The sequence below is a fragment of the Nerophis lumbriciformis genome, linkage group LG31, assembly GCF_033978685.3.
Source record: "Nerophis lumbriciformis linkage group LG31, RoL_Nlum_v2.1, whole genome shotgun sequence".
Lineage (NCBI taxonomy): Eukaryota > Metazoa > Chordata > Actinopteri > Syngnathiformes > Syngnathidae > Nerophis > Nerophis lumbriciformis.
The window spans coordinates 17,102,204-17,128,730 of NC_084578.2; the positions used below are offsets into that span (position 1 = coordinate 17,102,204).

General features: G+C 37.6%; 1 protein-coding gene across 1 annotated transcript; it reads right to left on the reverse strand.

The window, feature by feature from the left end:
- Positions 1 to 2,523: 2,523 nt before the first annotated feature.
- On the reverse strand, positions 2,524 to 26,411 carry acmsd (aminocarboxymuconate semialdehyde decarboxylase). Its single transcript, XM_061926324.2, has 10 exons — positions 26,259 to 26,411; positions 19,591 to 19,635; positions 13,718 to 13,814; positions 13,594 to 13,643; positions 10,037 to 10,273; positions 9,853 to 9,946; positions 5,608 to 5,703; positions 5,362 to 5,534; positions 4,200 to 4,298; positions 2,524 to 2,685 (listed from the first exon to the last, which is right to left on the reverse strand). The coding sequence occupies exons 1-10, from the start codon at positions 26,322 to 26,324 to the stop codon at positions 2,623 to 2,625; spliced, it is 1,020 nt and encodes a 339-aa protein (XP_061782308.1). The 5' UTR covers positions 26,325 to 26,411; the 3' UTR covers positions 2,524 to 2,622.
- Positions 26,412 to 26,527: the final 116 nt, after the last annotated feature.

The following is a 26,527-nucleotide window of genomic DNA, read 5'->3' on the forward strand; positions in this document are numbered from 1 at the left end:
ACAGAAAAAATATACAAATAAGAAATGAGAATACGACTTCTATATGAATATAAAAGTATTAAAACTAGAATAAACATTGGTACAAGATACAAATGTGAATACAAAATTGTACTACCCTACCGGGTGTGTGTACACCTGAACTACTTTACAAATCCACCGCAGAGCAATTACTAAGAACATTTTTTTGTTTAAACGATTTGCAGCTGTGGTTCTTATTGTTCACTTACAAGAGCCGTTCAAAAGTTTTGACTCGTTCGGGACTGTCATATCTCTAATCCAAACCTACATGGCCTTATGCCAGGGGTGTCAAACTCATTTTAGATGGGGGGCCACATGGAGAAAAATCTACTCCTAAGTGGGCCGGACTGGAAAAAATCACGGCACGATAACTTAAAAATAAAGACAACTTAAGATTGTTTTCTTTGCTTAAAAATAGAAAAAGCACATTCTGAAAATGTACAAATCATAATGTTATTGGGGTTTTTTACACTTACATGTTGCGGTTATTAATTTCTTTGTCGTTATTTATATTTTTTGAATAAATTATGTGATAATGTTCATCAGTCAACTAATTGGTGTTAATTTTCAATAAAGATAAACAAAATGATATCAAAATCAAATTACAGTATGTTATTTATGTCGTTTGATCATTTTCCTCAACTGATGTACTAACATCCTGTGGATTATTTTGGACATATGTAGCATCATCTACAAATATACAAATAATTCCTATTAAGACATCCAATGGACACATTTAGAATAGCTGTTTCTTTCATTAAAAAAATTCTGGTTTATTTTTATACTTAGCAAAGTCATCCCGCGGGCCAAATAAAACCTGTTTGTGGGCCTGATCCTGCCTTATGCGAAAAATTAATTTAGCCCAAAAAACATGTTTGTGTCTATCAAACAGCAACAACTGCAATCATGCATTTGTGATACCTGGCAATGACTGTTTCACATCACTGTGGAGGGATATTAGCCCATTCTTCTTTGCGAAATTGTGTCTATTCAGACACATTGGAGGCTTTCGAAAGGAATTAATTAACTCATTATGTTTTGCATATGGTGAATGTTTATTTTCATCTTGGAGAAAGCGAACCACCAGGTTTAAGTATATAATAGCATTTCAGTTTGGGCGCATAATAACATAGGGCTCTTTAGTACTGACATTTGTGTGTGGTCTTCCCCTTTTCTCTGGTCACATGACGACACGGCGATGTCATTGTTATCAAAAAGTAGCAGTTTGCTTGTCCACACGATAATGGCAAGGTGGCGTTATCAGACTTTCCCACTTTGGTGCCCATTCTCAAAAAATATTGTTTCAGGCAACCCATAACATCTTTCCTGTGTGGATATAATACTCTCCTGTTCAACCTTAAAATGTTCCCTTGTGGACAGGGCCTTGGAAATGGCTTTTTAACTTTTCCAGAATGATACTGTAGATGTAATTTACTGCTTCTCCTCTTTTTCTAAATTTCTTCGCATGGCACCATGATGAGTCCTTTTTTTTTCTATTTAAGTAATCTTTTGTTTTGACAGGTCTGGCACTTATCAAGCCAAAATGTATTTACCACTATTGATGTACTTTAGGGGTCCCCAAACTTTTTGACACAGGGTTAAAAAAAAAAATAAATATATATATATATATATATATATATATATATATATATATATATATGTATATATTCCCCGCGCAAATGTATATATATATATATATATATATATATATATATATGTATAAATATATATATACATATGTATGTACATACATATATATATATATATTTTCCTCACACACTAACATATATACATATATATATATATATATATATATATATATATATATATATATATTTTTGTCCCTCGCACACTAACATATATATATAAATAAATATATATATATATATATATATATATATATATATATATATATATATATATATATATATATATATATATATATATACATATATATATATATATATATATTTTCCTCGCACACTAACATATATATATATATATACATATATATATATGTATATATATATATATATATATATTTGCGCGGGGAATATATATATATATATATATATATATATATATATATATATATATATATATATATATATATATTTTTTTTAAACTAATAATAAAAAAAAAAAAAATAAATACTTTTTAATTTTTTTATTTAATTTGGGACATCCCGCGGGCCTGATTTAGGACGCTGGCTGTAGTTTGGGGACCCCTGGTCTACTTCATGTTTTAATAAATCACTTTTTCATACAGTAAGAAATGTAGTTTATTTGCTGCCATGGAGAAGATGATTGTTTAGGAAAGGCTTGTATTTAAAGTTGTTGGCTGCAGTTCAAGTGCTCTGACGACACAGAGTAACAATTTAAACTACTGGGCAATCTTGTAACTCAAGTACCCATGAAATATAAGGTTATATATGGGGTTCCCCAAGGCTCAATTTTAGGTCCCATTGTTATGTAAAAAAAAACAACCCAAAAAACAATTGACAAGTTGTGAAATTTCAAAAAACATTTAACTTCAAATACAGAATCATTCAAATATAAATTTGAGTATTTATGTTTAACCACTAGCAGGAGTCAATCACCCTTCTCAATGAAATTGCTCTTTTTTAAGGCCCAAAAATTCCAGTGCGTTTTCTGCCAGCAGCCTATCCTGTAACACAAAAAAAAGCATAAGTTAAAAATTGTTGTTTAAAAATAATAACATAAATATTAAAACAATGTTTGTAGTTTGTCAGTTCATCAATTAAAAATGGCCAGTTATAAATTATAGGACGACTGCTGCGAATACAAATCCATTCAAGGACCAAATGGGAACACTCTGGATGGACACGTTATAAGAATGCAAATGAAAATACAGCTTCACCACTTTAATCATCATTTATATGTTTAAAAGGGAACTGCACTTTTTTGGAATTTTGATTATTGCTCACAATCATTATGTAAGACAAGAAGGGAATAAGCGATAGAAAATGGATGAATGGATGGATGGATGGAAGAAGACGGATGTATTTCTTTAATGCATTCTAACCGCACTAAAAGACCACCTCTAGGCAACTACAACCCTAGACTAACACCTTCCCCCCAACACATCCCACCTCCCCGGATTGTAATTAATCAAATGTAAATAATCAAATGTATATACTTGTTCTTATGCTTTCTGAGCTCACTATGTTCACTGCTTGCTGTACATACCCTACCAAGTCAGACCTACACTGTTTCAATGCCCATTTCTCTGATGATATTATTGTTGATGACTGAAGTGCTGATATCAACCAAACCTAACCCCCTCCACATTCCACCCCCCGATTGTAAATAATGTAAATAATTCAATGTATATACTCTGATGATTAACTTGTGTGATGACTGTATTATGCTGATAGTATATATTTATACCATGAATTGATTAACGTGGACCCCGACTTAAACAAGTTGAAAATCTTATTCGGGTGTTACCATTTAGTGTTCAATTGTACGGAACATGTACTGTACTGTGCAATCTACTAAAAAAAGTCTCAATCAATCAATCAACTCGTAAATAAACGTAAATAAAAGTCCACTTACAATGGAGTCAACAGGAAGTCCTCTATTGCACCTATAAAGCCCTCTAAATAACCATCCAAAATCAACAATATTCTATTTACATTTCGTGACTTAATATTAACCAGTTATTAGTGATATTGTTATTATACGCGCTATCGTACACACAATTATTTATAGCGGTGCCGTGATCACAGACAGCTAGTTAGCTTGTTTGACCATGGTGACAACACAGAAATCCAATTTATGTTAATCCAAAATGCATGCTTATCTGTGTGATGACCAATTGAATTAGCATTATTTTAGCTTTTCCTTTGCGTTTATCATGTTTTTAGCAAAATGGTAACATCTTTGTTCAGCAGGACTCCTATTGTCGTTTTAATAAAGTGTCATTAAATAGTTGTCCAACTTTCATCACAAAATAAAAAAAATGGCCCAAAATTAGTTTTTTGATTTTCCATTTAAGAATTGGAAATAGAATGAACGCAAGGTACCCAAACCGAGGACTTGTATAATCAGTAGAAAATGCAATTATATTAAACTTAAATTGTGTGGGTGTACCTAATGTGGTTACCAGTAAGGACATATCGTACACATTATAAATTAGAGAAAAAAATGATTTTCTACCTTTAGTGTTTGATCAAACTCATCCATTGACTCTATCAAGGATCCAGGTTGGAGCTCACCCAGCGGGAATGGGTAATCGGTTCCAAGCATCACTTTATCCTGCAAACATCATACAAAACCCAAAACCAGTTAAGTTGGCACATTGTGTAATTCATAAATAAAAATAGAATACAATGATTTGCAAATCCTTTTCAACTTATAGTCAATTGAATAGACTGCAAAGACAAGATATGTAATGTTGGAACTGAGAAACTTAATTTTTTTTGCAAATAATCATTAACTTAGAATTTAATGGCAGCAACACATTGCAAGCAAGTTTGCACAAGGGCATTGTTACCACTGTGTTACATGGCCTTTCCTTTTAACAACACTCAGAAAAGGTTTGGGAACTGAGGAGACCATTTTTTTAAGCTTCTCAGGTGGAATTCTTTCCCATTCTTGCTTGATATACAGCTTAAGTTGTTCAACAGTCCGAGGGTCTCCGTTGTGGTATTTTAGGCTTCATAATGCGCCACACAGGCAGGCCAGTGTAGTACCCGCACTCTTTTACTATGAAGCCACGTTGTTGTAACACGTGGCTTGGCATTGTCTTGCTGAAATAAGCAGGGGCGTCCATGGTGACGTTGCTTGGATGGCAACATATGTTGCTCCAAAACCTGTATGTACCTTTCAGCATTAATGGTGCCTTCGCAGATGTGTAAGTTACCCATGCCTTGGGCACTAATACACCCCCATACCATCATCGATGCTGGCTTTTGAACATTGTGCCTATAACAATCCGGATGGTTCTTTTCCTCTTTGGTCCAGAAAACACGACGTCCACAGTTTCCAAAATCAATTTGAAATGTGGACTCGTCAGACCACAGAACACTTTTACACTTTGCATCAGTCCATCTTAGATGAGCTCGGGCCCAGCGAAGCCGGCGGCGTTTCTGGGTGTTGTTGATAAATGGCTTTCACTTTGCATAGTAGAGTTGTAACTTGCACTTACAGAACGTAGCATTGTTATGATGCAACTACAAAACTTCAAAGGTTGGTTAGTCCAAGCGGCTTCTATTTACATGTGTGACATTTGACTTAATTTCAACAAAAATATTGGCCCTGCATGTTTGTCCAACACTGTGGATGTATTTTGGGCCACCGATAAAACATTTCAGCTGACCTTTCCAATGACATCAATAAGCAGCTTCAGGGCCGTAGGGTCGTGAACCAGAGAGTCCGTGTAGAAGGAACCCAGGTATTTCCGGGGATTGGTTGTGTTGTCCACAGCGCACAAGTCGGGGCGAACGTTGTGGCCATGTTCAATTCTACCAACTGTGAATGGGAAAGAGCCACCTGTGTAAAATATGAGGAACAAAATTAGTATATACTGTCACAGATCAAAAGTGTTGCAGAGTGTATCATTTACCTCCATGAGCAAAGCAAACCTTTAGTTTGGGGAATTTGTCGAGGACTCCTCCGAAAAGCATCGAGCAAATAGCCATTGTTGTCTCTGTCGGCATACCTTTTGATGATATGAGAAAGACAATGTAAATGATATGATAATGATAAAAGAGAGAGAAACTATTTTGGAGGGCGGTATCCGTTGTAGATACAGTCGTATCTGTGTTAATAGAACCCAGTTGTAGCTGCGATGCATTGTCTTTAATCTCCTTTCTAATGAGTTAAATTTTCTTATTAAAGAAATTCATAAAGTCATCTGCCGAGTGGGTGGAGCTACTGGGAGGAGTCCCTTGTTGGGTTAGCGATGCTACTGTACTAAACAAAAATTTAGGATCATTTTTGTTGAGGTGGCTGATGATAATACAAGCATGTTTAACACATAGTTAATATTGTTAATAAATTAAAGGTGTGTAATGATAATACAAGCATGTTTAACACATATAGTTAATATTGTTAATAAGTTAAAGGTGTTTAAAGATAATACAAGCATGTTTAACACATAGCTAATAAGTTAAAGGTGTTTAAAGATAATACAAGCATGTTTATGTGCATCTCCTGGGGGCTAAGCCCCCCCTGTCCTTAAAAGCTAGTGATGCCCCTGATTCTTCGTATGGGATGTTTATTGGGGTTGTGGCAAAGTTAAGACCGCGAGACAGCACCTTGTTTTCCGTTACTGTTAATTTGCGTTTTGAAAGCCATATGATATATGATGCTGGTCGATTGGGCCGGTCATTTTTTTGTACAGTATGTAATATCTGCACTATTAAAAAAAAAATACCTTGAATTTTACAATTGTAATTTAACATAATCTAAATGCCTGATTGTTATTGTATTGAAAACATGACAAAATGTTCAATTTCCATTATTCACACCAGGGGTGTCAAATTCGTTTTCAGTGAGGGCCACAATGGTTGCCTTCGGAGGGCCGATTTTTAAAATCTTTAAATCATGCATGTGGGTAATAAATGTATACCGTATTTTTCGGACTATAAGTCGCAGTTTTTTTCATAGTTTGGTCGGGCTCCAGTGCGATTTATATATGTTTTTTTCCTTCTTTATTATGCATTTTCGGCAGGTGCGACTTATACTCCGGTGCGACCTATACTCCGAAAAATACGGTAATCAAACAATTGCAGATGCATGTAATTATTAGATTTGTTATGCGTAAATTGATGGGATAACTTGCTTTGAAATCATAAGTAAAGGTGACAAACAGATACATAACTAATTGTTTTTATCCATCCATCCATCCATCCATTTTCTACCGCTTATCCCTTTTGGGGTCGCGGGGGGTGCTGGAGCCTATCCCAGCTACAATCGGGCAGAAGGCGGGGTACACCCTGGACAAGTCGCCACCTCATCGCAGGGCCAACACAGATAGACAGACAACATTCACACTCACATTCACACACTAGGGCCAATTTAGTGTTGCCAATCAACTTATCCCCAGGTGCATGTCTTTGGAGTATATATATAGTATATAAATTATATGAACTGTAATAAAACATTTTTTTTTATTTATTTATTTTTTTTTTATTTTAATTTTTTTTGTGTTAATTGTTTTTATCTAAACAAAAATATGTTTTATTACAGTTCATATAATTTATATACTATTTGGCATGATCAGATAATATTAAAGTGTAAAATAATGTTTTTTTTTTCCTGTCAAAATTTAAAGAACGAATGCATTAAGTACAAAAAGATGTATCCTTTTATTGAGGCATGTTATGTCTACGCTTTCGCGGGCCAAGTAAAATGATGTGGCGGGCCAAATCTGGCCCCCGGGCCTTGAGTCTGACACCGGTGTTCTACACTGATGAACTGCATGCCATCATGGATACAATTATGCTTTCTCCCTACTTAACTTGTACTCACCAGTGAGTCGGCGTTTCCTTTGTAATTGTTTTAATTCGGTTTAGCAGCATCGCATCATTCAAAATCCCGTTAAGATAATTGTTATTATAGCACCCCTTTGAACGGCTTCATCGTGAGAGGTTTATTGACATATTTGTAAAACGACCTTTATATTGTAGCCGAACATTTTCCCTAAAGATATAATGTCTAAAGAACATTTGATTTTTCATACATTTTGTCCATTATTGTGTTTTGTTTACTTTTTCAATTATTGCTGAATGCTACATAGCAGTTTTGAATTGGCTTCACTGCAGTAGGAAATATCCAATACTTTTCTTTCCTCTCTGATCTACGGTGCTTAGGCTAAATAATTATTTGTTCAAAGAGTTATCCGGCTTAATGTAGAGAGGGCCTGAGATGAAGGTGTTTTCATGGGGTATTGGCTTATTTAGAACCAAACGATTTGAGAAATCGAACTAATTTAGTGCATGGACATGTACTAACTGGTTTATACTATGTAGTCTAATCTAGTGTTTTTCAACCACTGTGCCGCGATTGTCTGGTGTGCCGTGGGAGATTATGTAATTACACCTAATTGCGTTAAAAATATTTTTTGCAAACCAGTAATTATAATCCACAAATAATGTGCCGTTGTTGAGTGTCTGTACTGTCCAGAGCTCGGCAGAGTAACCGTGTTATACCAAACCATATCAGTAGGTGGCAGCCGGTAGCTAATTGCTTTGTAGATGGTTTGTCGTGATCACAATATGCAGACGACAGAGGGAGGCAGTGTGCAGGTAAAAAGGTGTCTAATGCTTAAACCAAAAATAAATAAAAAGGAAAGTGCCGCTAAGAAAAGGCATTGAAGCTTAGGGATGGCTATGCAAAACGAAGCTAAAACTGAACTGGCTGCAAAGTAAACAAAAACAGAATGCTGGACAACAGCAAAGACTTACAGCATGTGGAGCAGCAGACGGCGTCCACAAAGTACATCCGTACATGACATGGCAATCAACAACAAACTAGAAGCGCAAGACAATAATTTAAACACCACACACAGGAATACAGCAAAAAACTCCAAATAAGTCACAGCGTGATGTGACAGGTCGTGACAGTACACCTACTTTGAGAAAAGAGCTACAGTGATGCATGCTTGGTTATGGTTTGAATTCATATCCAACAATTGCGAGAACGACTTTTTACCGTCAATATCGGCTGTTTAATTTGTTAATGTTTTCTGCTGGTGGTTTGCCTCGAGATTTTTTCAATGAAAAAAATGTGCCTTGGCTCAGAAAAGGTTGAAAAACACTGGTCTAATCAATAAAGATTTTCATTTAGAATATTTAATTCATTATTATATTCGATTTACTGCAGTGTGGTCTCACATTCTCTCTCATTAGAGATGTCCGATAATGGCTTTTTTGCCGATATCCGATATTCCGATATTGTCCAACTCTTAATTACCGATTCCGATATCAACCGATACCGATGTATACAGTCGTGGAATCAACACATTATTATGCCTAATTTTGTTGTGATGCCCCGCTGGATGCATTAAACAATGTAACAAGGTTTTCCAAAATAAATCAACTCAAGTTATGGAAAAAAAAATGCCGACATGGCACTACAAGATTTTTTATTGAAGTCACAAAGTGCATTATTTTTTTTAACATGCCTCAAAATAGCAGCTTGGAATTTGGGACCTGCTCTCCCTGAGAGAGCATGAGGAGGTTGAGGTGGGCGGGGTTGGGGGTGGCGGGGTTGAGGTAGGGGAGGGGGTAGCGGGGGTATATATTGTAGTGTCCCGGAAGAGTTAGTGCTGCAAGGAGTTCTGGGTATTTGTTCTGTTGTGTTTATGTTGTGTTACGGTGCGGATGTTCTCCCGAAATGTGTTTGTCATTCTTGTTTGGTGTGGGTTCACAGTGTGGCGCATATTTGTAACAGTGTTAAAGTTGTTTTTTCGGCCACCCTCAGTGTGACCTGTATGGCTGTTGACCAAGTATGAATGCATTCACTTGTGTGTGTGAAAAGCTGTAGATATTATGTGATTGGGCCGGCACGCAAAGGAAGTGCCTTTAAGGTTTATTGGTGCTCTGTACTTCTCCCTACGTCCGTATACACAGCGGCATTTTAAAAAGTCATACATTTTACTTTTTGAAACTGATACCGATAATTTTCGATATTACATTTTGAAGCATTTATCGGCCGATAATATCGGCAGTCCGATATTATCGGACATCTCTATCTCTCATAGCCACAAACACAACACATACTTGTGCATACATGCAGATATTTTGATACAGTATACTTGGGGTAAAATTCAATAGATGGTGTTCCTATTCTCCATTTCCCTCACCCACCAGCCAGGGCAGCCAATACTTAGCCATCCTCCCATCTGTCTGCATGTCCCAGGGGTGGACAAAAATGGAGCAATTCAGCTCTTCAGCTGCCTGCACAGGACACACACAGCAAGGTGAGCACTTATTGCATGGCATTTGGAAATCACCCATGGGTTCACCGGGAGCGTCTGCATTTCTTACAGCAAAGAAGGGACGAAGGTCGGCCGCGTTGAGGTCCCAGTCGTTTATGTGTGAGCCAATCTGCACCCCGGGGAAGCCTAATTCCTTGACGCAACGCGTCATCTCCAGAATGGCCAGGTCGGGGGCCTGCATGGGCAGGGTTCCGAGGCCCACAAACCTTTTGGGATGGCTGCGCACCGTCTGGGCCAGATCATCGTTTAAAAGGACACAAAGATCCAGTGTGTCATGAGGTTTGGCCTAAAAAAAACCCAACTGGATTAACATATATTAACATAACCTGCTCAGTGGCTTTGTGGTTAGAGCAGTGGTTCTTAACCTGGGTTCGATCGAACCCTAAGGGTTCGGTGAGTCGGGCTCAGGGGTTCGTGTAAATAAAAACTTCTCCCTATCGGCGTATTGCGGATACGGCAACAGCGAAAGTCACACTGATTTGCAGGTGTGTAATTTGTTGTGAGTTTATGCACTGTGTTGGTTTTGTTATTTGAACAAGGTGATGTTCATGCACGGTTCATTTTGTGCACCAGTAAAAAAACATGGTAACACTTTAGTATGGGGAACATATTCACCATTAATTAGTTGCTTATTAACATGCAAATTAGTAACATATTGGCTCTTAACTAGTCATTATTAAAGGCCTACTGAAACCCACAACTACCGACCACGCAGTCTGATAGTTTATGTATCAATGATGAAATCTTAACATTGCAACACATGCCGATACGGCCGGGTTAGCTTACTAAAGTGCAATTTTAAATTTGGCGCGAAATATCCTGCTGAAAACGTCTTGGTATGATGACATCTGCGCGTGACGTCACGGATTGTAGAGGACATTTTGGGACAGCATGGTGGCCAGCTATTCAGTCGTCTGTTTTCATCGCAAAATTCCACAGTATTCTGGACATCTGTGTTGGTGAATCTTTTGCAATTTGTTCAATGAACAATGGAGACAGCAAAGAAGACAGCTGTAGGTGGGAAGCGGTGTATTGTGACAGGTGTTGTGCCGGATAACGCACCCCCGCCGTAGAATGCACCCCCTGACTGTTGTGCCGGATAACAGCCGGTGTTTCATTGTTTACATTCCCGGAAGATGACAGTCAAGCTTTACCATTGGCCTGTGGAGAACTTGGACAACAGAGACTCTTACCAGGAGGACTTTGAGTTGGATGCGCAGACGCGGTACCGTGAGTACGCAGCTGCGGCTTCCAAACATTTGATCGCTTGCCCGTATGTGCGTGCTGCTATGTGCATGTCACGTATGTAACTTTGGGGACTTTGGGGAAATATATGTGCTGTATGAACTTTAGGGAGGTGAACGGTACTTTGGGCTGTGGTATTGAGTGTGTTGTGCAATCGGTTTGAATCAATAATCGTGCATGAATCGATTCTGAATTGAATTGCCGCCCCAAGAATTGGAATCGAAGTGAATCGTGAGTTGTATGATTCACATTCTTTGTACATATACACTTAAACCAGCATCGTTGATTGATTGATTGAAACTTTTATTAGTAGATTGCACAGTACAGTACATATTCCGTACAATTGACCACTAAATGGTAACACCCGAATTGTTTTTCAACTTGTTTAAGTCGGGGTCCACGTTAATCAATTCATGGTAAAGGACTTCAAGTTCAACTACACACTTAACTTGGAAACTGAATACTTTTTCTGTATTAAGTGTGTTTAGGGTTTTAGTTTAAAATTTTTTTTCGAACATGCTTACAGTTAGAATGTGATACATCACATACTTCTTTCATTACACGTGTCTGAAAGGAGTAGGAAGAAGCATAGTTTATTTAATACCACCCCTTTTTCCATTTCATAGCAATTTTGTACTTGTTTAATTATTTCCTGTGCTCAATTTTTAACACAAACAAATACATAATCAACAACGTTTCTAATAAGTTGTGTTTCATTTAAAAAGATGCATAAATCAAACATTTAAAATAAATAAATAAAATAAATAAATAAATAAATGTAAAAAAAAAAAAAAAAAAAAAAAAAGATGCATAAGATGTATTTAATTTTCAATAAGGTTCAAGATGTTCAGCAGGATTATTCCTCCTTGTACTTTGTAACACTTTTAGTTTGGGTCCCAGTATTGATCCCTGGTGTACGCCACCAGGTATATTAGAGCTGTAGACGTGTGTTTGCCTAACTTTGCACAGTGCTTGAATTATTTATCTCTATTTGTAGAGAACTGACCTGCTAACACATTAAACATGCCGCCGGCCCTACTGTAGTCAGCCTATGCTAGTAGGGGTAGTTTAACAAGGACCCGTATTTTCCGCACCATAGGGCGCACCGGATTATAAGACGCACTGTAGATGAATGGTCTATTTTCGATCTTTTTTCATACATAAGGCACACCGCATTATAGGGTGCATTAAAGGAGTCATATTATTATGTTGTTGTTTTTTTCTAAATTGAAAACACTTCCTTGTGGTCTAATCAGTGGTCCCCAACCACCACAATAAATTTAAAAAAAAAAAAAAAAAAAAAAAAAAAAAATATATATATATATATATATATATATTTTTTTTTTTTTTTTTTTTTTTTTTATTAAATCAACATAAAAAAACACAAGATACACTTACAATTAGTGCACCAACCCAAAAAACCTTCCTCCCCCATTTACACTCATTCGCACAAAAAGGTTTATATATTTCTGGTTCCTACATTATACATCAATATAGATCAATACAGTGCAAGGACGGTAGTGGAAGAAGTGTCAATAGATGGAGCTAACTGTTTTAATGACATTCAGACTTTACTTAAATCAATAACGGAGCAGCATTAAAGTTCCTTAGGTGAATAATGTAAACTCACTACACCGGTATGTTTTTAGCGCTTTCATGGCGAGTTTACTGACAGATATAAGTAAGAACTTTACACTACTTTATATTAGAAATGGCAACAACGGAGGATGAATGTCACATAACAAGAAGATAGAGAAAAAGAAAAAGCTTATAGACTATGGTGTCGGCACAAACGACAAAAGATTTATGCAGAACCCAAATACAGATCAGCAGGTACCAGAAGGTAGGAAAAGTTGCTTTTGCATAATATTGCGAAACAAAACGCCAGATAATATGTCTTACCTTATACACACACCATAATAATACTCATATTTTTAATGCGCCGACAATCCATCAAGCGGTGCGGCTTCATAGCTTACCAAATTCGTACTAAAACATTTTGATATATTCTTGAGCGCTGTGTGTAATGTTTTATATTTTCAATGGAACATATAAAATGTAGTTGTTGTTTACTTGAGTCATATTGCCATCAAGTTGCTGTCTACACGTATCTCTTATGTTTGGCTGCCATCTACTGGTCACACTTATCATTACACCATGTACCAAATAAAATTGCTTCGAGATCGGTAAGCAAAACCAGAATTATGTCGTATCTTAGGCGCACCGAGTTATAAGGCGCTCTGTCGAGTTTTGAGGAGAAAAAAAAGGATTTTAAGTGCGCCTTATAGTCCGGAAAATATGGTAGGTGGTGAAAAATTTAACGGCTTATTGTGCAATATAAACCGGATCGGTTCTTCTTACCCAGTAGCTGAACATCACAGGAACAGTGGAAAGGGCTTGAACTGTGACACCTGAACATCACAAACACTACTCAATGCATTCATGAGGCAATTGTTATTGTTGTGTGATATGTCTGAGCATTTACCATATTGGTCCATGTCTCGTATTCTTGTGTCTGCGTCCCAGCAGTTCTCTTGTATCACTCGAAACAGCTTACCATCCTTCATCATGTTCGCTTCACCCTGAAATGAATGTTTTGTTTTTTTTCAGTTCAGGAGATGATGAGCCACATTGGTCACAGCCATCTTTCTCTATCCCCAACAAACTTGGTAGTACCGGTCCATAGAATTGAAGTTACTTAAGCCTGTATCTAGCTGCCATCTGCTGTAACATGCAGAGTGACTTCTTTGTCGCTTGGGTTTTGGCCTCCATTAATTAAACGTGTGCAGATAAATCCAGATATCAATAGTATCGATGCCAGGGTGGTATCTGTATCGATGGATGCTGGTATTTAAAGTACCCATGATTGTCACACACACACTAGGTGTGGCGAAATTATTCTCTGCATTTGACCCAACACCCGAGAGATCAACCCCTTGGAGGTGAGGGGAGCAGCGAGCAGAAGCAGTGGCCGCGCCCGGGAATCATTTTTGGTGATTTAACCCCCAATTCCAAGCCTTGATGCTGAGTGTCAAGCAGGGAGGTAATGGGTCCCATTTTTATAGTCTTTGGTATGACTCGACCGGGGTTTGAACTCACAACCTATCGATCTCAGGGCGGACACTCTAACCTCCAGGCCACTGAGTCCATAGTTTTCAGTTATGTTTTATGTTTATTTTCACAAATAATTTTGGTGTGTTATTCAAATATATTGTCATAGTAAGAAACTCAGGAACTACAATCTTGGACACAGGAGGGGCAAAAAGCGCAATAGTTTGAATGAGAACCCAACCAAAATTTGTAGCGTTGTCCATCTCTACCCCCAGACTTTGTGTGGCCCTAAACAAGATTTTGTTTGCGGCCCCATGTCATACTTGCCAACCCTCCCGGATTTTCCGGGAGACTCCCGAAATTCAGCGCCTCTCCCGAAAACCTCCCGGGACAAATTTTCTCCCGAAAATCTCCCGAAATTCAGGCGGACCTGGAGGCCACGCCCCTTCCAGCTCCATGCGGACCCTCCAGCAATGTTGTTGTAATATATTGAGTTGGAGGCAATAAACAGGCGAGGGGATGAAGTACGTCTCTTTACTGTAGACTTCAGAACAGACTCACACACTTGACGTCAGGTGCGCAACACCACGTAAATCGCAAAAAGTAACCCTAGTACGCTATAGCCAACATTCACCAGGAGTTGGCAACAGACAAACATAGATCACTTTCAGTGAATTCTAGCTATATACTGTATATATATATATATATATATATATATATATATATATATATACATACATATATATATATATATATTTTTTTATTTTTTTATTTTTTTATTTTATTATATATATATTTATTGTATTATATATATAAATATATATATATATATATATATATATATATATATATATATATATATATATATATATATATATATATATATATATATATATATATATATATATATATATATTTATTTATTTTATATATATATATATATATATATATATATGAAATACTTGACTTGGTGAATTCTAGCTGTAAATATACTCCTCCCCTCTTAGCCACGCCCCCAACCACGCCCCGCCCCACCCCGACCACGCCCCCCACCTCCCGAAATCGGAGGTCTCAAGGTTGGCAAGTATGCCCCATGTTGGTCTTTAATATCCATCTATCCATTTTCTACCGCTTGTCCCTTTTGGGGTCGCGGGGGGTCGTTGGAGCCTACCTCAGCTGCATTCGGGCGGTGTGGCGGGGTACACCCTGGACAAGTCGCCACCTCATATTACTCATTTATTAACACTATTGGCAGCACGGTGGCACAGGGGTTAGTGCATGTGTCTCACAATACGAAGGTCCTGAGTAGTCCTGAGTTCAATCCCGGGCTCGGGATCTTTCTGTGTGGAGTTTGCACATGTTCTCCCCATGACTGCGTGGGTTCCCTCCGGGTACTACGGCTTCCTCCCACCTCCAAAAACATGCACCTGGGGATAGGTTGATTGGCAACACTAAACAAAATGAATGTGAATGTTGTCTATCTGTGTCGGCCCTGTAATGAGATGGCGACTTGTCCAGGGTGTACCTCGCCTTCCGCCCGAATGCAGCTGAGATAGGCTCCAGCACCCTCCGCAACCACAAAAGGGACAAGCGGTAGAAAATGGATGGATGGACTCTGAAGGGCCCCCAGCCCACCTAAACCTAACGTAACTGCCCCTCATACACAAAGTATGTTTGCATGCACTAAAAAACACATTTTGGACTTACATTGGTTGAAACTAGCTTTAAAAACACGTGCAACATGCCGCTTGTAATGTCTCAAAGTCTTTGCTATCACTTTTACCATCATGTTTGCACATATCGTATTTGCTGATGTTGCTCTATTGTTGTTGTTGTTGTTATTATTGTTGTGTTTGCTGTTGTTGTTTTTGTCTCTATGTCTAATCTCCCTCTTGTCCCCACATTTCCCCCTCTGTCTTCCTTTTTTTCTCTTTCTATCCCCTCCTGCTCTGGCCCGGCTGCATCAAATGATAATATAAATACATGTAATAAAGTAAAATACAAATAAGGCAACAAGAGAAGTATCCTACACTTCTCTTATGTAAAGTAAATCTGAACAGCCGATATGGGCATCTACATCAACTATATGATTTGCCTGTGAAGCTGGACAGGACAACAACAACAAAAAAAGAAAAAAAAAGAGTGAAACAAAACATATATATGGGTATATCGCCACTAGATAGCAGCGTTGACCACAAAACAATTTAAAATAAGTAACTGTCTACAAACCCGTTTCCATATGATTTGGGAAATTGTGTTCGATGTAAATATAAACGGAATACAATGATTTGCAAATCCTTTTCAACCCATATTCAATTGAATGCACTACAAAGACAAGATATTTGATTTTCAAACTCATAAACTTTTTTTTTTTTTTTTGCAAATAATAATTAACTTAGAATTTCATGGCTGCAACACGTGCCAAAGTAGTTGGGAAAGGGCATGTTCACCACTGTGTTACATCACCTTTTCTTTTAACAACACTCAATAAACGATTGGGAACTGAGGAAACTAATTGTTGAAGCTTTGAAAGTGGAATTCTTTCCCATTCTTGTTTTATGTAGAGCTTCAGTCGTTCAACAGTCTGGGGTCTCCGCTGTCGTATTTTACGCTTCATAATGCGCCACACATTTTCGATGGGACACAGGTCTGGACTGTAGGCGGGCCAGGAAAGTACCCGCACTCTTTTTTTTTACGAAGCCACGGTGTTGTAACACGTGCAGAATGTGGCTTGGCATTGAAATAAGCAGGGGCGTCCATGAAAAAGATGGCGCTTAGATGGCAGCATATGTTGTTGCAAAACCTGTATGTATCTTTCAGCATTAATGGTGCCTTCACAGATGTGTAAGTGCACCCCCTAATGCACCCCCATACCATCACAGATGCTGGCTTTTGAACTTTGCGTCGATAACAGTCTGGATGGTTCGCTTCCCCTTTGGTCCGGATGACACGATGTTGAATATTTCCAAAAACAATTTGAAATGTGGACTCGTCAGACCACAGGACACTTTTCCTACTTTGCATCAGTCTATCTTAGATGATCTCGGGCCCAGAGAAGCCGGCGGCGTTTCTGGGTGTTGTTGATAAATGGCTTTCGCTTTGCATAGTAGAGCTTTAACTTGCACTTACAGATGTAGTGACGAACTGTATTTAGTGACAGTGGTTTTCTGAAGTGTTCCTGAGCCCATGTGGTGATATCCTTTAGAGATCGATGTCGGTTTTTGATACAGTGCCGTCTGAGGGATCGAAGGTCATGGTCATTCAATGTTGGTTTCCGGCCATGCCGCTTACGTGGAGTGATTTCTCCAGATTCTCTGAACCTTTTGATGATATTATGGACCGTAGATGTTGAAATCCCTACATTTCTTGCAATTGCACTTTGAGAAACGTTGTTCTTAAACTGTTTGACTATTTGCTCACGCAGTTGTGGACAAAGGGGTGTACCTCGCCCCATCCTTTCTTGTGAAAAACTGAGCATTTTCTGGGAAGCTGTTTTTATACCCAATCATGGCACCCACCTGTTCCCAATTAGCCTGCACACCTGTGGGATGGTCCAAATAAGTGTTTGATGAGCATTCCTCAACTTTATCAGTATTTATTGCCACCTTTCCCAACATCTTTGTCACGTGTTGCTGGCATTAAATTCTAAAGTTAATGATTATTTGCAAAAAAAAAAAAAAAAATGTTTATCAGTTTGAACATCAAAGATGTTGTCTTTGTAGCATATTCAACTGAATATGGGTTGAAAATGATTTGCAAATCATTGTATTCCGTTTATATTTACATCTAACACAATTTCCCAACTCATATGGAAACGGGGTTTGTATAAAAACACAGGGAAATCAATGTCCAGGTTGTTAATTGGCTTGAAGTTTATAAATCCAAAGATTCTCTGTGGAGTCACCATTTGCCTGCACAATACATTTTAACCACATGGTATCAGCTGACATCTTTTGACTGTTGATACAAACTAGTCTTTGTAAGGGAAACGTTACATTACATTGTGAAAAAGATTAAAAGTTGAAAGACATCCGAATCCAGTGCCAATGTGTTGCTTAAGCTGATGACCTTGAAAACTGGGTCACGGTGTCTTATCTTGGCTAAATCCAGACTTGTATCTTTTCTCACTGTTGTGTTGTAGGATTTTAGAGCAAAGCTGAAAAACGGAATGCTGTTTAGACTTAGACTTAGACAAACTTTATTGATCCACACAGTAGCTCAGTTACATAGGACGGAAAGGGTAAGGATGGAAAGGATAATGCATACAAGGGTACAGAAAAAGGGCAAAAACAAAGGGTATAAGGTGGACTAAAAATGTACAATAGTAGCAATAGAAAATATAACATATTTGTAATATTTACATATTATATATACAGTATATAATATATGCTGATATATATTTTTATTATGTTATATTATATTTTATAACAAATCCCAATTACCATGTACAGTATTACAGTATATGTAACGGCTGCAGCAAAAAAAGAAGAAGCATAAAATAGAGTAGATCCAGCAGAAAATAGACGTTAGAAACAAAGAGAGGTAGCTAACATAGAAGCGGTCAGGTAATAGACATATATTAGCAGACAAAAAGGCGATTCAGAGGGTCATAAAGTCTGCACAAAAAATCATCGGCTGCCCCCTCCCCTCCCTGAAGGATTTACACAACTCCTGTTGCCTCAACAGAGCAAAACGCATCACCAAGGACAGCACACGCCCTCACCTGTTCAACCTGCTACCATCGGGCAGGCGCTACAGGTGCATCAGAGCCAGAACAAACAGGCTCAGAGACAGCTTCTTTCCCAGAGCTGTCACCATCTTGAACTCTAACTTATAATAAATAATTCACCCCTATACAATATCCTACCCTAATACCCTATTGTGCAATATTACCCTTTGAGTGCAATGCATCCGACACTGATTGTTATTTATTACTCCGGTACTCTTGTCTTGTTCTGTATATTGTACGGTATTTTGTATTTGTATAGTGTTTTGTATATTGTACAGAATTGCTTATTATTTTTATTGGACAGTAGTCTGTTTATTTCAATTCTTAGTTTTATCTTTATTACCTCTTGTGTAATTTATTTGTATCCCATATTTGTTCCCACTACCGCACCTTAAATTGGAGTCCTTAATCTCGTTATATGCAAATATAATGACAATAAAGTCCATTCTATTCTATTCTATATATCATCTATTGCTGTATGGCAAGTGATTATACAGCTGGATTTAAGATGAATCCTGAGCATTTGTTAAGGTAAGTATTCATTTTTTGAACTCACAAAGAAAATTAACTTCTCTCACCTTGCAGTGATGTTGAAGCTGGACAAAGCCATCGTATCCATACCTCTGAAACACACAAAAAGTGTACATATGCGTGAGGCCTGTATCAATCAAACTTGATCTATATAGCCCTTCTCATGCACAGGCAAGTTGCAACACAATGTGCTTTACACCAGTGAATAAATAAAATAAAACACATGTACACAGGCATGTTGTGCTTTAGACAATACCAAAACATGGCATTACACTGAAGAATGAGAAAAAAATAAGAAGATAACTCAAATCTAAAAAATGATATAAAACATTTTAAAATTTATTTTAAAAATAAAATATTGATAATATATCAACAAATGTATAAAAACATACAATAGTGAGAATAATAAAAGTAAGCAATAAATTAAATTGAAAACAAAAGACAGTTTATGTAGACAGATTATGTGTGGTTTTGTAAAGGACACAGAAATGATAAGGCAGACAACACCAGTACTGTTTTTGATTATGTTTGCTTTACCAACTGACTTATAGAGAAAGGAATGCCCCCTGCACTGCAAAAAGTCAGTGTTCATAAACAAGAAAAAAAAAAATTAGGGGTATTTTATTTGAACTAAGCAAAATTATCTGCCAATAGAACAAGAAAATTTGGCTTGTCAAGACTTTCCAAAACAAGTAAAATTAGCTAACCTCAATGAACCCCAAAATACCTTAAAATAAGTACATTCTCACTAATAACAAGTACACTTTTCTTGGTAGAAAAAAAAATGGAGATCTTTTTGCTCAATATGTTGAAAAATATTCTTAAATTAAGAAAATGCTAGTGCCATTATCTTGACATAATGATATGTGCCCGGCATTTGTTTTTTCATGCTTGAAGTAAGAAATTATTACTTTAAAAAAGTAGTTTTATACTTGTGAGTGTTGATAACACAGCTTTGCAACACTTGATATTCTAGTTTCAAGCATGTTTTACTCAATATAGGTCATAAAATCTCAGCAACAAGCTTTAATATCTTACTGAGATCATTCAGGACCAAAACCCTTAAAACAAGTAAAACACTCTAACATAAAATTTGCTTAGTGAGAAGAATGATCTTATCAGACAGAAAATAAGCAAGTGTCATCCTTATTTGAGATATTTAATCTTACTTAGATTTCACTTTTTGCAGTGTTGTAGTAAAATGGTGATACAACTCCCGACATATACAATACAGGCCAAAAGTTTGGACACACCTTCTCATTTCAATGCGTTTTCTTTATTTTCACGACTATTTAAATGATAAATGATAAATGGGTTGTACTTGTATAGCGCTTTTCTACCTTCAAGGTACTCAAAGCGCTTTGACACTACTTCCACATTTACCCATTCACACACACATTCACACACTGATGGAGGGAGCTGCCATGCAAGGCGCTAACCAGCACCCATCAGGAGCAAGGGTGAAGTGTCTTGCTCAGGACACAACGGACATGACGAGGTTGGTACTAGGTGGGGATTGAACCAGGGACCCTCGGGTCGCGCACGGCCACTCTTCTACTGCGCCACGCCGTCCCATTTACCTTGTAGATTGTCACTGAAGGCATCAAAACCATGACACCTGTCAAGTGAAAACCATTTCAGGTAGCTACCTCTTGAAGCTCATCCAGAGAATGCCAAGAGTGTGCAAAACAGTAATCAGAGCAAAGGGTGGCTCGTTTGAAAGAAACTAGAAGATAAAACATGTTTTCAGTTATTTCACCTCCTTTTTGTTAAGTACATAACTCCACATGTGTTCATTCATAGTTTTGATGCATTCAGTAACAATCTACAATGATGAAAATAAAGAACACGCATTGAATGAAAAGATGTGTCCAAACTTTTGGCCTGTACTGTAAGTTCATAAAAAAAATATGAAGGCTCTTAAATACACTATTTCATGTACTCAGTGCCACCCCTCCCTGTGGGCGAAACACGTGCTATCATGATCCATGGGGGGCCCGTTTTACATGCGCGATGAACATTTACAGCAAACATTATCCTATCCCATTCCTGCAGCTCCGTCATTGATAAAACTATAATGACACATTCCTCCCGTGGTGCGAAGTGTGAGTGCTGGGCTGGGAATTCTACATACAGTGCAATAGTTACATGTGCAACGTTATGTTTTTATTATGTTAAATGTGCTATTTTGCACTAAAAACATAAATTATTGAACATTTTCGCACCCGTGAATTTGTTTTAGCACAAAACATGCATCAAATTGTAATTAAGTTTGACTAAAAGAGTATAAAAGAAGTGTGAAAAATGTTTTTGTAATGGTAGCAGGGGGCCTTCAAATAAAATTCAGCTTAGGTCCCCAATTTAGCTCTAATTGTAACACATCAAGTCGTTCCTTGCCACATCGCGCTTCAAATAATGTGGGGGGTTTCTGTTTTGGTTTGTTTTTTTGCATATTCTACAACATTTTTTGCCATAATATGAGCATTTTCAAGCAGAAAAATGGCTGAATAAACAAAACATATCAATACTACAGTAGTATTGGCCACTACAGGAGACTAACCCAATCAGTGCGCGCTGTTCAGTATTGTGGCCACTGATTGGCTCAACCTCAGAGAGCATTGCTCTATTGCAGTGTTTGTCAACCTTTTTTGAGGCAAGGCACATTTTTTTTCATAAAAAAAACACAGAGGCACACCACCAACAGAAAACCTTAAATAATGAAACTCCACCAGGTCGTCGTGCCTTATTTTGAGTTTGTTTGTGTTTTCCTGTGTGTAGTGCTTTAGTTCTTGTCTTGTGCTGTTATTGTGGTGGCCCTTCCTGTTTTGTTGGTGTTTTCCTGTAGCAGTTTCATGTCTTCCTTTGAGCGCTATTCCCCGCACCTGCTTTGTGTTAGCGAGCAAGACTATTTAAGTTGTTGCTATCCTTCTTTGTGTCATGTCTGTGTGATCATGTTTTTGTTTTGGTCATGTTCGGTTTTGTTTTTGGACTTTTTGTGCACTTTTGTTTTGTCACCATAGCAACCATTAGTTTTCACCTGTCAAGTCACGCACCTGTTTCACGTTTTGAGTCACGCACCTGTTTTCGTTAATCATGTCTGTAGTATTTAAGTTCATTGTTTTCAGTTTGTCTTTCTGGTGACATCCCACAATTACGCTCTACACACTCTTCATCCTCTTAGATCCTGCTTCATGTCCCATGCCAAAATAAGTTTTTGTTCCATGTTTATAGTCTTTTTGGTTTCATAGTTTGTTCTCCGCCATTGTGTGCGCCTTTTGTTTACTTCCTTTTTTTGTAGTTATAGTGTTTAAATAAAAATGTACTTACATTCCCGTCTCGCCCGAGCCAACTTTCCGTTGCATCCCGGAAAAGCAAACACCCTGGACCAAGTCATGACACTTTGTGTGGACATTGTTGATTGTCATGTCATGTACGGATGTACTTTGTGGACGCCGTAAGTTTTTGCTGTCGTCCAGCATTTTTTTTCTGTTTACTTTGTAGCCAGTTCAGTTTTACTTTCGCTTTGCATAGCCGTTGCCTTTTCCTTTCCCTTTTGTTCATTTTTTGTTTAAGCATTACATACCTTTTTACCTGCACGCTGCATATTGGGATCACAACAAGCCATCCTCGTCTCACCCGACACATTCTGACTTTTACAAAGCTTGGTTACCCTGCCGAGTTCAACACAGCACAGACATTAAGCAACGGCACGTTATTTGCAGATTATAATTATCGATTTGCAAAAAATATTTTTTGGACCAATTAGGTGATGTTGCGTAATTTCCCACGGCACACCAGACAATATCTCGCGGCACAGTGGTTGAAAAATACTGCTCTATTGGATAAGAAGAGTTTGAAGGTTTAAAGGGTGTTATTTCATATCTAGAGGGCTTTCCTAATGTTAATCAAAATATCTAAAAGGTTTTAACGTAATCAAATATATACCGTATTTTCCCGACCATATGGTGCACCGGACAACACTGATGTATGGAGTGAGCTGTCTTCACTGCAAAAACTGAAATTTAAGTGAGATGAAATATCTCAAATAAGGGTGATATTTGCTTATTTTCTGTCTGATAAGATAATTATTCTCACTAAGCAGATTTTATGTTAGAGTGTTTTACTTGTTTTAAGTGTTTTGGTCGTAAATGCTCTCAGTAAGATATTACAGTTTGTTGCTGAGATTGTATGAGCTATATTGAGTAAAACATGCTTGAAACTAGAATATCAAGTGTTGCAAAGCTGTGTCATCAACACTCACAAGTATAAAACTACTTTTTTAAAGTAATAACTTCTTATTTCAAGCAACTAAAAATGTGTGTTTCCTTCACTAACAGTGTTACAAAAAAGATCAATTAGAAACATACATAATGTTGGATATAGAGCACATGCAAACCCTTTATTTATTGAATCGCAAATATTACAATTCAACAATTTGGTGCATTTGCAAAGAGCTACAATGATGAATAAAGCAAACTACAACCTGATACCCAAGAATGTACAACAATTCTTCTCAGCAAAAGAAGAGAAACCTTGGGGGAAAATCTAATTTAAAACATTTGTATGCATGCACAACACTTAAAACCTTTAGCATGTCAGTATGTGGAATTAAATTATGGAATGGATTAACCAAAGAAATCAAACAAAGCACCAGCATTATTCAGTTTAAGAAACTGTTCAAACAACAAGTGTTCACAAAGTACACAGAACAATAATTATGATGAACATCTTGAACCCCTTTTTTATTTATTCTTTTTTTTTTTTTTTTAAGATAAAGATTATTTATGTATTTAATATTTGTTTACAAACCCCGTTTCCATATGATTTGGGAAATTGTGTTAGATGTAAATATAAACGGAATACAATGATTTGCAAATCCTTTTCAACCCATATTCAATTGATTGCACTACAAAGACAACATATTTGATGTTCAAACTCATAAACTTTATTTTTTTTTGCAAATAATAATTAACTTAGAATTTCATGGCTGCAACACATGCCAAAGTAGTTGGGAAAGGGCATGTTCACCACTGTGTTACATGGCCTTTCCTTTTAACAACACTCAGTAAACGTTTGGGAACTGAGGAGACACATTTTTGTAACCTTCTCAGGTGGAATTCTTTCCCATTCTTGCTTGATGTACAGCTTAAGTTGTTCAACAGTCCGGGGGTCTTCGTTGTGGTATTTTAGGCTTCATAATGCGCCACGCATTTTCAATAGGAGACAGGTCTGGACTACAGGCAGGCCAGTCTAGTACCCGCACTCTTTGACTATGAAGCCACGTTGATGTAACACATGGCTTGGCATTGTCTTGCTGAAATAAGCAGGGGCGTCCATGGTAACGTTGCTTGGATGGCAACATATGTTGCTCCAAAACCTGTATGTACCTTTCAGCATTAATGGCGCCTTCACAGATGTGTAAGTTACCCATGTCTTGGGCACTAATACACCCCCATACCATCACAGATGCTGGCTTTTCAACTTTGCGCCTTTAACAATCCGGATGGTCCTTTTCCTCTTTGGTCCGGAGGACACGACGTCCACAGTTTCCAAAAACAATTGGAAGTGTGGACTCGTCAGACCACAGAACACTTATCCACTTTGTATCAGTCCATCTTAGATGAGCTCAGTCCCAGCGAAGCCGACGGCGTTTCTGGGTGTTGTTGATAAACGGTTTTCGCCTTGCATAGGAGAGCTTTAACTTGCACTTACAGATGTAGCGACCAACTGTAGTTACTGACAGTGGGTTTCTGATGTGTTTCTAAGCCCGTGTGGTGATATCCTTTACACACTGATGTCGCTTGTTGATGCAGTACAGCCTGAGGGATCGAAGGTCAGGGGCTTAGCTGCTTACGTGCAGTGATTTCTCCAGATTCTCTGAACCCTTTTATGATATTACGGACCGTAGATGGTGAAATCCCTAAATTCCTTGCAATAGCTGGTTGAGAAAGGTTTTTCTTAAACTGTTCAACAATTTGCTCACGCATTTGTTGACAAAGTGGTGACCCTCGCCCCATCCTTGTTTGAGAATGACTGAGCATTTCATGGAATCTACTTTTATACCCAATCATGGCACCCACCTGTTCCCAATTTGCCTGTTCACCTGTGGGATGTTCCAAATAAGTGTTTGATGAGCATTCCTCTACTTTATCAGTATTTATTGCCACCTTTCTCAACTTCTTTGTCACTTGTTGCTGGCATCAAATTCTAAAGTTAATGATTATTTGGCAAAAAATAAATGTTTATCAGTTTGAACATCAAATATGTTGTCTTTGTAGCATATTCAACTGAATATGGGTTGAAAATTATTTGCAAATCATTATATTCCGTTTATATTTACATCCAACACAATTTCCCAACTCATATGGAAACGGAGTTTGTAGTTACTGTAGTACATTATTTATTTATTCACTCTTCTGTAACAGAGAACAAGGAAATTGGATACAATTGCTATGGTATGAAAAGGGGTGGGATTAAATAAGATCAGCTTCTTCCTACTCCTTTTCGGACGTGCTGTAATGAAACAACTGGACATACGTGATGCATTACATTGTGTCGAATGCGTGTTCGAATCAAACTGAAACTGAACTGAACTGAAAGATACTTTTATAACTGCACCACATGCCAGAGTCTAAACCATGGACGATGTGACTTTCACTTAACTGCCACATACAGTTTTCCTTCCACGACGTGTCACGTGAATGTGTTTGCCTACCTGCTTCAAATTGGGCCATTCCTTTGGTAAAATATGATTATGTATATCCACCTTCATCCTTTTCATTGCTCCAGAGACGTGTGGAGGTCCGTCGACTGAGGAAATCCGGCAAAGTCTCTTGACTTGAAAGCAATGACCGTCAGGTGAAGAACTGCTGCTGCCACACACCCTGTCATTTATTAACTGTGCTCAGAACCGTGCGGTAATCCCAATGAACTACTCTATTCCTTTGTGGTTATTCGTTACTCCATAACTAGATTAAATCGAAT

What these genes read in the sequence shown, in the direction of transcription:
- acmsd (XM_061926324.2), bottom strand. Translation starts at nt 26,324, where the DNA reads ATGAAAAGGATGAAGGTGGATATACATAATCATATTTTACCAAAGGAA. An exon ending in GGTTTGCTTTGCTCATGGAG is followed by an intron (nt 5,535 to 5,607) that starts GTAAATGATACA and finishes TATTTTACACAG; the next exon opens with GTGGCTCTTTCCCATTCACA. An exon ending in AGTTTGATCAAACACTAAAG is followed by an intron (nt 2,686 to 4,199) that starts GTAGAAAATCAT and finishes TTTGTGTTACAG; the next exon opens with GATAGGCTGCTGGCAGAAAA.